This window comes from Felis catus, chromosome A3, assembly GCF_018350175.1.
Source record: "Felis catus isolate Fca126 chromosome A3, F.catus_Fca126_mat1.0, whole genome shotgun sequence".
NCBI lineage: Eukaryota > Metazoa > Chordata > Mammalia > Carnivora > Felidae > Felis > Felis catus.
In genome coordinates this window covers 81,218,470-81,230,576 of record NC_058370.1, presented here as the reverse complement: position 1 = coordinate 81,230,576, position 12,107 = coordinate 81,218,470, and the positions used below count along the sequence as shown (strand labels likewise).

The following is a 12,107-nucleotide window of genomic DNA, read 5'->3' as shown; positions in this document are numbered from 1 at the left end:
AGGGAGACAATGCGAGTGGGGGAGGGTCAGAGACAGAGGGAGACACAGAATCTGAAGCAGGGTCCAGGCTCTGAGCTGTCAGCACAGAGCCCAACGTGGGTCTCGAACCCATGAAGCATGAGATCATGACTTGAGCCAAAGTCAGATGCTTAACTGACTGAGCCACCCAGGCACCTCTAAAGTTTATTTAGAAGGGATGGAGAGAGAAGAAGAGAGAGAATCTCAACCAGGCTCCACAGTGACAGCTTGGAGCCTGACCAGGGTTTGATTTCACAAACTATGAGATCAAGACCTGAGCCAAAATCAAGAGTCTGACACTTAACCAACTGAGCTACCCAGGTGCCCCAGAGACAGTGTTTTCAATACACTGCTTTGTGCTTTTTTATTTTGCTTTTACCATATAATTTCTTGGTGTTGTTAAATCTAAAATTTCATAAGTTTGAGTATTACCTTTTAGCATTTATTGAATACTTGCAATGGCTGCTCATTAGCAAATAAATATGTCCTGAATATTTATACTTAATATTTAGGTTAAAAAAGTGTTCTAGACTTCTGAGTTCATCAAATCTTTATATCCTACGGAATAACACTTATGATACAATCTAGAAAAGATCTAGATACAGAAAAAAAATTTAATAATAATAATTGAAGGTAAATGTCACTGAGGGAGCTAGAACATTTATGTGATAACTGCTGTTTGAATGAAATTAAAGGATAAAATTTTCAGTATTAATAGGCAATTAGTTATGCAATACCAACTAGTAATGCTCAGTGCTTTTCATCTTCAAAGCAGTATACAACATTAATTAATCCTTACAACGTTGTTGCAAATGTAGGTCAGTATCATTATCCTTATTTTTGTAAGTAGGGAAATTGAGGCAGAGAAGTTAAATGGTTTGGGGTAAGTCTGTCATAGCTAGATTAGAAATGAGGCATTTTGGCTCACAGCCCAGCATTCAGAGCAGTAGAACCACACCTTCCTTAGAAGACTTAATCTCTCTGCCCTTGATAAAACATTACTTCTCATTAAACTATATTGAGGTCATTTCTACGTTGAAATTCAGAAACAAGTTTGACCACTATATAGCCACTTAAAATAAAACACATATACCATTTTTTCTTCTCTTGTTTTCTTGACACGTTTGTTTGTTTGTTACTTCCTTCTTCCTTCCTTTCTTTCTTAATATTTATTTGTTTTTGAGAGAGCGACAGAGTGCGAGCAAGGGAGAGGCAGAGAGAGAGAGAGAGAGGGAGGCACAGAATCCAAAGCAGGCTCCAGGCTCTGAGCTGTCAGCACAGAGCCTGACATGGGGCTCAAATGCACAAACCAAGAGATCATGACCTAAGTCAAAGTTGGATGCCCAACTGACTGAGCCAGCCAGATGCCCCTCTTTTCCTTCCTTCCTTCCTTCCTTCCTTCCTTCCTTCCTTCCTTCCTTCCTTCCTTCCTTCCTTCCTTCCTTTGACACTATACTGTCTTAATTTCTTTTTCATCATCTTCTTGTTGGAGAATTACCAAAATATCTATCCTTGGCTTTATTTTTGTTTTGGGATCTTACTCAGTGATTTTTAACTTTCTATTTATATAATCCCAAGATAGTTTTTGTACAGTCCAGGCCCCTTTTCTGTATTTATAGCTATCAGTTAGACATAACCATATCTACTTTTATACCTTGAATTCCCACTGTGTCAAAAGTTCAGCTTACCTACATTGGCAAAACATGCTTCTTTTCTAGACTAACCTGTTTCTGTGTATGTTTTAATTCAAAATCTGCTCTTGAAACTAGAATAAACCAAGTGGGAACAGGTCTGTGTAAGGGGTTCTTGTAAACTGGGTGTAACTAAGAAAACTGATGTTTGTGAGTCCTTCACAGAGTGAAGATGCTGAATCACAGTCTAAGGAAGAGGGAGAGCCTGGGTTAGAAACTGAGGGGCAAGGGAAAAGTACTCAGGAAACTGAGTAGCCAGCCAAGTCAGTGGCTGGGCAGATTGAGGTGTGTGGATTGAGTAGTTGAGGTAGTCAAGGGGAGAATGTACTGGCTCCCTTTTACTGGGCACATGATGATAGAGACATACCTGCTCAGTGGAAGCATGTTCAAGGCAAGGGCCACTCTCTATGCAGTAACCAGATTCCTATTCATTGGGGGTTATTCCAGATTCTTCCTTCTTTCTCGCTTCTACAATTCATTAGTCCCCATAGGATATTGACTCTTTCTTCAACACATCAGTTGAATCTGTTTTTTTTTTTTTTCTTTTAAGCTACTTTCCAACTGCCATCATCCCAAATCAAGTTCTTGTTACTGAATATTGGTGTTATTTCTTTTTCTATGTAGCTTTTCTAACAGGTTACTTGTATCCTCTTCCTCCACTCCGTCAATATTACCACCTATACAATAAATCTTCCAACAACAATTCTGATCTGTTGATTACTTTTTCTAGAATACCTTACCAGATCAGAAACTTGTCACTATTCCTCATTAGCTACCTAGCAGATGTGAAGTCCTGATGGTGACTACCTTAGTGTGGCCCTGATTTATCTCTTCTATTTGTGCACCAAACCAATTGCTTATTATTTCTCAAATAAGCCTTGCAACTTAAATTTTTGTATACTGTTCCCTCGTTTTTATTTCTCTCCCTCTGTCAAATCTAACAATCCTCAGGGTAGCTGGGTGGCTCAGTTGGTTAAGCATCCAACTTCCCCTCAGGTCATGATCTCATGGTTCATGGGTTTGAGCCCTGTGTCAGGCTCTGCGCTGATGGTGCGGAGCCTGCTTGGAATTCATTCTCTCTCCCTCTCTCTTAGCCCCTGCCCCCTCTCAAAATAAATAAATAAACACACAAAAAAACTAACAATCCTCAATGCCCTTCTACTTTATTATCAAACTAGAGCACCTACTGAACACCCTTTGTTGCTAGATTAGCACTTACCATAAACTTCATGTTGTTTTTGTGGTTATTTTATCTGCTACATGGATACTATTTGATAGTAGAGATTCTACTTTGTAAATCTTCGTATATTGGACTCACAGTAAAATGCCATACACCTAAAGTGCTCAAAATATTGGTGACATTTAATTAATATAATTAATATCATAGGACTCTCTGAGGTACCAATGGTCTGGTGTTCCTAATGCTCTAGTCTTCTGTTGCAGTAGGTTCAATCCAAGCTAGACTAGAGGTCTCTATTTTGAGACCACTCTGCCCTTTTACACAAATGTTTTCATTGCTTAATTGTTTGGTTTAGTGTTAAATATTTCAAAATATTATTTTGAATCTTAATTTCTGGTAATGTGACATTGATTAATTATGTTCATGCATATGCTTAACAGGTATTATTAATGATTCTATGTTGATGCTTGACAAGAGATTACGGGGGAATATGCTGTGTTTCATGTAATTTGAAAATTGCCCAATGATACAGTTAACCAGTGGTTTATCTTAAATTTATGCTTTTTTAGTTGTCTTCATTTTTGTACGTTTTGAATTGGTGAATAGATATTCCTCAGAAAGTCTGTTGGTAATAAAAGGCAAGTATACACTCTAAGTTTATGCCCAACAAAGATTCCCTTAGGCTCTCTGAGGTATTGTGCTGATAACACATTTATTTTAAATGTCTCGTTGGCGCCAGGTATCATTTATCTTTGTTAAACTAGAACAGTGTCTTCTATTTGTTAATTCTTTCCTTTCCCATCATGTTTTACATTAGGGGTTTATTTGCCCTGAAGCTTCCTGTTCTTCCCAAACCAGTCAAAATAGCTGACTTCAGAAACGAGGAAGACAAGTATTTTGCAGATTTATTTAGTGGCAAGTAATCTGTACCTCTAAAACATAGTTTTTCTTTTTCAAAAGAAAAATTATCAAAAGTAAAGCAACTTGCAGTGTTTTAACACAGCTGTTTTTATTTTGCGTGTTACTTAAAATTTAGTCTATATGGTAACAATTTTAAGGCAAATAAATATTGATTTATTACAATGTAACCAGTTTTGAAGGGAAGGCTTTAAACTTTTTAAAAATGGAAGTAAAAAGTAAGAAGGCTCTCTAGGATCCTCTCACCATTTTGTCCTCAAAATTTGGTGTCATAGGGGTACCTTTGTGGCTCAGTTGGTTAAGTGTTTGACTCTTGATTTTGGCTCAGGTCATTATCTCGTGGTTTGTGAGATTGAGCCCCACATCGGGCTCTGAACTGTCAGAGCAGTGCCTGCTTGGGATTCTCTCCCTTTTTCTCTGCTCCTCCCCTGCTCGCTTGTGTGCACTATGAATGAATGAATGAATGAATGAATGAATGAATCAATCAATCAATCAATCAATATTTGGACTGTCATAGATTCTGCCTCTACAGCAGAACAATCGTCTAGATTTAGATCAAGATTAATTTAAATCATGCTGCTTATTCTCTCGTGGAGATCGCAGGTTTAGGTTCAGGATGGGCTTCTGGGGCATCTGGGATGGTCATCAACTACCTTACAGAATTTAAGTAGAAAACTGTAGAAGTTTAAGTTATTTTAACATAAAAATTATGGGCATTTTGTTGTTGTAGAGGTTTTTCCTTTTTCTTTTCATTTGGATTATTATTTGCTATATTTTTTACTAAATCGTTTTTTTTCACATAACCCCTTAAATGGCTACTTTTGTTCTAGCTCTAAATTGTGCATTGGACTTTACTCCGAGAAATGGACAAAGGCACTGAATAGGGACAACATTTCTCAGCTAACTTTTTAAGGCACTCCCTCTTTCTCTCCCTTTTTAATCTCTGCTCACACCCCAATCCCACAATGCAGAATCCATCATTCTTTTGAAATTCTTTTCTTACCCTCCTTTAAAACAACTATTTATGCACTAATACAGTATTTGAATAATACAAGCTCAGTCTTGACTACTTCCTCCAGGCAATTTTTCAAATGAGGAAATTACCAGCATTCCTTTTAACTGGTGACATTCTTGAGTAAGATGCAAGACGTTTAAAGGTCTGTATCTTTTAAAGAACCTGCACAGTGTAAAGATGGCAAGACATCTTGAGGGCTGAAAAGGATAATGACTTGGTCCCCTCTCACTGTGCCCATGTAGTTATTGTAGATTTTTATAAACTTGTTTTATTTATTCCATTAATTCTTTTTAGTCTTATATGGTCTTATCAGCAGATATTTAAAGTTCAGGGGAAAAGAAGGATGAATAACCCATATTTGACTATCTTTGGCCTACCTGGTAGGGTATGACTCCTGCAAAGCCTCCTTAATTGTATGTATTTTGGGGAGTCTGCAGGGGTTGTCACATGTGCTCATAAACAAGTAGAATCATTTACTAATGGGCATTGGTTATTTTCTTCTCACTTGCCTCACCCAACTATTTGTTAGGCTTACTCCATCACCTGATTATTGCTGTTTCTCCAGGTGGTATGGATTACTCCTTGGCCACCATGTCTCCTTTCGCTGGGGTGGATCCCATTTTGTCTGGATCCCACACTTTTGTTGACTATGTTTATCCAAATGGCTGCCAGGCCTGCTTACTTTCTGCTGGGTGTCATCCTCTACAGCTAGCTGGGTATCATCCTCTACAGCTATTGCCCTAAACCAAATGTTCCACAAAGGGGTCCTTTGTTTTTATTTATTTATTACAATTTTTTTTTGAGAGAGAGAGCTTGTGTGTGTATACACACACATGTGCATGCTTATGAGCAGGGAAGGGACTGAGGGAGGCGGGGGGAGAGAGAGAGAGAGAGAGAGAGAGAGAGAGAGAGAGAGAGGGAATGAATGAATGAATGAATGAATGAATGAATCTTAAGCAGGTTCCACACCCAGTGTGGAGCCCAATGCAGGGCTAGATCTCACTGTGAGATCACGACCTGAGCTGAAATCAAGAGTCAGTTGCTTAACCTACTGAGTCATCCAGGTGCCCCCAAAGGGGTCCTTTATAAAGCAGAATGTCCCTCTCTTCCTTTGTCCTGTATTTTTTAGTGGGAAATAATATCAATACAAATTGATAATATTTATGTATCAGAGCATTTTGAGAACTAGGGCATCTTTCTCAGTGTTCCCACTCCATTGGGACTAGACATGAATCTTTGGTACTGACCTACCTGGAAGACAAGTCCAGATCATAGGCTCAAACCCATACGATTCTCAGAACTTCTCCTTATGTCCAAATACAAAGGGTCACAGGCTTTGTTTGCCCTTGACATTTGAAGCTCTCCATGGACCTCATTTTGCTTGTTCTCCCCCAAACTCTGTAATTTCTGAGTACTATAGGAGTTTCAAACTTAGTAAAAATATGGACAGTGGATCTATTGGTTTTCAAGTTAAAAGCATTCCTGCTTCTTAGAAATGGCCAATGTGAATTACAAGGAAAAGTATTCTTTTCTCTCCATTTCTGCTATTAGGGAAAAGTTTTGACAAATTCTTTATTACTGAATTGACTTAAATTGGAAAAAAAAAGCAGAGTTTCAAGTGCAGTCTTCTTTTGATATATAAGTAAAGGTGTGGCCTTTTTGGCTTTAGCTGTAAAACTTTATATTTAATTTGCATAATAAAACTTTTTTATGTATCTAATAACAGCTAAATTTCAGCCTTGTCTTTGTCTACATTGTCATAAATCCTAATTATTGGTGTCTGAATAGACACTAAATTGAAGAATGTGAATTTTTATTTTCTAGTGTAGTCTAAAAGTTGTGACCTTTGATACTTAATATCAGAAGAAATATGCTCCTGTTTCATCACATCCATTCTTCTCTGTTCCCAGTGAAATATTAACCCATTTGCATGTCCTAATCCAAATACTGTCTCTTGTGTAGAAACTTCTCTACAGATACATGTTTTTCTTTCATAAAACCCCTATTGTACTCTGTACTTAGGAGTACAGAGTTTCATTCATTTATTCATTTCATTCATTTCACCTTGTGAAATTACTGTCTAAGGTCAGAGATTGTATGTAACATACTCCTTGTGTTTTTTTCATATAAATTTGCATAGTGCTAGACATACAGAGTAATAGCAGTAGCAGCAGCAACAATGGCAACAATAAATTAATTGAATAAAAGTGCCCTTGAGATAGTCCCTGAGGTAGGTACTTTATTATGGCCATTTTATATCTTGGGGAACTTAGAGAAGCTATGTCAGTCTTCCAAGTTAGCTAGTAAACTGAGAAGTTAGAATAAGAAACCAGGCAGTTAGGGTCTAGAATGTACTCATTAAGCTTTCTAAATGCAAGTAAATATTTATTTAATTTATTAGCTGTTTCTTTAAACCAATATTCTAGACCTCACCCATCCAAATGAGAAGGGTGCAGTTTACATATTCTAAAACAGTAAGTATTTTGTTTTTTAAAAAAGTATACCATAAAGTAATCCTGAAATGAGCCTCATAAAACTAACTGAAAACAATTCCAAAGAATATGGCTTTGGAAATATTTTAAGTAATAGTAGCCTCACTAGAGTCACTCCCAAGGAGACAACTCTGCAAGATAAAGTTCAGTTGAATTGAAAAAGTTGTAATTAGCTTAATACCACTTTTTCTGTACTGCCTGCTGATAAGGAACTTCATCCTCTTTCATAGCTCTTCTACCCCATACCTACATACAGTGGCAGCCAGTTTCTGGTGACAGCTGGGCAGCTCTGGGGATTGAAGGGTCCTTTGTTCTATCTCTAACCTTTTTAAGGCACTTCAGTACACAGAAGAGAGTGAACTCAGATCAGTCCAAACATTTCTATTATTTTTATAGTCTGTTTCCTTGTTACCCTTTGCAATTGCATTTTTCTATCACTTTCTTTTTCTTTTTTTTTAAAGTTTATTTTTTGAGATAGAGAGTGTGAGCAGGGGAAGGGCAGAGAGAGAGAGAGAGAGAGAGAGAGAGAGAGAGAGAGAGAGAGAGAGAGAGAAGAGAAGAGAAGAGAAGAGAAGAGAACCCCAGGCAGGCTTCGCGCTCTCAGCTTGCGGCTCCATCTCACGAACCTTGAGATCATGACCTGAGCGGAAACCAAGAGTTGGATGCTTAACCGACTGAGCCACCCAGGCGCGCCTTCTGTCACTTTCTACCATGCATTTTAATCTACTGCCATGCCTGGGATATGCCATCCTTGTACTCAACACTACTACCTATTCTCCCTCCCACCCTTCTAGATGGCCCAGGACTATAGAGTGCTCTGGTTTCAAGCACAGATTCTGGAGCCAGTCTGCGTCTATTCAAAGTCTGCCTCAGCTAACTGCTGGCTATGTGAATTCTCAGTCCCTCAGTTTCTTCATTATAGGAGTAATAATTGTACTACTTCAAAGGGTAGCTATGAGGCTTAAATAAGTTAATATATATATATATATAATGTTTAGAACAATGCTTTTCATGAGGTATTTAGCGAGTATTGCCTGTTGCTATCATCATCATTTTCTTTGTTATCATTTAACTGGTGAAATCCTATGCATCTTTGATGCTCTGCTGACATTTCACAACTTCTCTGTAGCTTTTTCAGAGCCCCACTGTTCCAGGCAGGCTTGGCCCTTATTTTATGCTGCCATTGTTCACTCTGCTGTTTCAATATTGGCACACTGCATCTTGTTATCTGAACATGCATCTATTCCTTGGTTATTAATACATTGAGGTCAAATGTAAAGGTAAAGGAAGGATGAAAGAAGTTTCTACTATGTCTAAAATTATTTGGGGTAATCACCCTTATGAATAATATGGGAAATGTTTTTAGTCACTCCTAATGTTAAAGAAGCTGGGAGCTTTTTCCTGTGTCTACAAAAGTCATAAATATTTTTCAGACTTTCTTTGTTATTCAGAATTTTATTGGAAGGAGCAATTCTTTTGTGATCTCTGTAAAGAAGATACCAATAGTTTATGTATTTCTAATACATAGTGAACTATCCACATAGTATAGTACTGTATGTATTTCTAAGGAAACATTTGGAAGTTAAATAAATTTCTTTCAAATACTTGTAAAATGTTGACTTTTTTTCTCATTCTTATTGATCTTCCTCCAATTAGTCCAAATTAATGGGGTTCTCCTTCGTGAAAAAGTATCAGTAATAACCATCACTAGCTCTTGATATTAAAAATGGGAGAAATACTCCATGTACTCTTTTGTTATCTTGTTGTTTTTTTTTTGTTTTTTGTTTTTTTCTAATAGAGTAGAATACTGTATCTGGGTCTACAATGAGATGCAGATTAACAAACTAATCTGAACATTCACTACTGTGGTTTCACACATTTACCTTTAAGTAAATATTTTTTGTAATAGTAACTATATACCATTTACTTTGCAAATTCCACTTTATTATTATTTTTTTAACATTTATTCATTTTTGAGAGACAGAGTGTGAGTGGGGGAGGGGCAGAGAATGAGACACAGAATCTGAAGCAGGCTACAGGCTCTGAGCTGTCAGCACAGAGCCTGATGAGGGGCTCAAACTCACAGACCGCGAGATCATGACCTGAGCCTGAAGTCCGACGCTAAACTGATTGAGCCAACCAGGTGCCCTACAAATTCCACTCTAATTAGCTTGTTTGTATGTGGAAGATGATAAATATTTGCTTTGTATATTAAAAATACAATACAAAATGTGTTTATATGTAATAATTACCTAACAGATGTTTCCTTTTCTTTTTTTAAATAAATATTTTATTTTTAAATTCTTAAAATTTTAAAATTTTATTTCAATCCAATTTAGTTAACATATAATAATGCAATAATGATTTCAGGAGTAGAAGTTAGTGATTCATCACTTAACATACAACACCCAGTGCTCATCACAGCAAGTGCCCTCATTAATGCCCGTCACCCATTTAGCCCATCCCCCCCCATGCAAAGCCCTCTAGTAACCCTGTTTATTTTCTGTATTTAAGAGTCTCTTATGGTTTGTCTTCCTCTCTGTTTTTATATTATTTTTGCTTCCCTTCCCCTGTGTTCATCTGTTTTGTTTCTTAAATCCCACATGTGAATGAAATCATATGATATTTATCTTTCTCTGACTTATTTCACTTAGCATAATACACTAGTTCCCAGATGTTTCCTTTTCTTAAAAATGTTCTTAAAATGCTTAAATATGAAATAATTCTAAATATACTCAGAGCCTTAAAAATCAAACAAGTTACTGAAGATTCAAACATATATTTTCATGTTATCACATTTCTCAATGAGATGACATACTACATTTAGGAAGAGTGTATTTTTTTTTTCTAGAGTTTATTTCTTGATGGTTAACCAACGGTACATTAAAATATGTTTATTCTAATGGGCCATATCTCAAATATCAGTAGTGTCAGATGATTCTATTATTTTTCTAAGAGATCTTGGTTTTATTGACAATGGAAGATAATTGACATTTCTTTTTAATTATTTTTTAAACAGGACAGAGATTTCTTCTGCCTTCAGATGTCTTTCTGCTTGACTGAACTGCACCTGTGGTCTTTGAAGAATACCTTACACATTGGGGGTAAATGATCTCTGGATTATTTTCAGTCATTTTCAAATATAAATTACAATGTTGTAAGTAAGTACTAGCAAAGATTAGAGTTTAGATTCTTCTGCTGGAGTTGCATTATTTTTTTTATACTTAATGAAAAATGGCTAATGAAAAAAATGATTATTTTTAGTTACTCTGAATAAGTTATTTTTTCAATTTGAGTTAGATTTTCTGTTGTGAAAATTATATTGGTCTAATATTTGTTTCCATTTAGGAGATATACATGTTCAATTTTTTCCTGGGATTGTTCCTAATGACTGACTTATATTCATAAGTCATATTTGTAGGCTAACTAATGGTAAAGGTATTTCTATTTGATATTAAGATAACATTTCAGGGGTGCCTAGGTGGCTCAGTTGGTTAAGCATCCAACTCTGATCTCAGCTCAGGTGTTGATCTCAAGGTCATGAGTTCAAGCCCCATGTTGGGCTCTGCACTGGGCGTGAATCCTACTTAAAAAAAAAAAAGGTAATATTTCAAACATACAGCTAAGGTGTACAATTAATTATATTCATGTTCTTTGGATTTCTTTGCTCCATACTCCCAGTACTGAGCTCGACATGGGGCCTGATGTGGGCTCGATCCCACAAACCCGTGAGACCATGACCTGATCCAAAATCAAGAGTCTGACACTTAACTGACTGAGCCACCCAGGTGCCCCAAAAGAGAAGATTTTTTAAAAGATATTTCCTAACAATACATACTTTATCCCATAATACTAATAAGCATTGTTAAAACACACATTACTCCTATCTTTCATCCTTAAAATTTTTATTTATTTTTTAATTTTTGTGACCTTAACAGTTTTGAAGATTTTATGCCAATTATTTTATAAGAGGCCCCTGTATTTGGATATGTTTGAAGTTTTTCTTTACAAATCTGAAGTTTCAGATTATATATGTTTGATGTGAATATCCCAGAAGAGGTGTTGTATTTTCAGCACATCCTAATTGGGTGGTGTACAATTTCAATTTGTGTCTTTATTGATAATGTTTATGATCATTAAGATTGTGTCTGGTAGTATTCTCCACTGCAAAGTTACTTTTCCTTTGGAGTTAATTAGTATTTCATAGGGAGATATTTTGAGATTATGTAAATGTATTGTTTCTTATTAAACTTTAAATATATTTATTATTTATCTTATCCCTGTGGACTCAGGTTTCCTATTCAATGGTTTTAATCCATTACTATCATTATTTATTTTGATATTTAAATTGTTTCTGATGTGGCCAGTGGGACCCCACTCAAGCTGAGTCTGTCTTTGTGACAGGTCCCTATCAGTATTTAAGCATTTCCATTCTTTCTGGCACAACAGAAAGATTCCCTAGCGTGCTGGAATCAGTTACTAAGTAGCTGATAACTAGCTACTAACCAATCTAAGTAGCTTGGTTCCTTTTAGAGGGAAGTGGTATCTAGAAGTCAACGGTGCTTTAGGTATGCTTATTGCTATTGGAGTATCATTTTTACTAGGCTCTCAGTGGGCAGAGCCTAGGGTATGTATGTATGTACATATATTTACATCTATATTCATTTTTGTATCTATCTCTATTAAAAATCAATTCTAATCTACCAGCAGAGGATTCATTCTAATTTTCTCCCTTTCTATATTTGTATTTCTCTTCTCTGACAGTGAGAAACCTGGGACTCCCATATCTTTTC

At 36.3% G+C, this 12,107-nt stretch overlaps 1 protein-coding gene across 4 annotated transcripts in view; it reads left to right on the top strand.

Moving 5' to 3' along the window:
- Window positions 1-12,107, top strand: part of WDPCP (WD repeat containing planar cell polarity effector) — a 381,708-nt gene that overhangs the window by 81,492 nt on the left and 288,109 nt on the right. For all 4 annotated transcript variants that reach the window (XM_045054268.1, XM_045054270.1, XM_045054269.1 and 1 more), the window contains one exon: window positions 10,334-10,418. In XM_045054268.1, coding sequence (XP_044910203.1) covers window positions 10,334-10,418 — 85 coding nt within the window. The remainder of the gene's footprint in view (window positions 1-10,333; window positions 10,419-12,107) is intronic.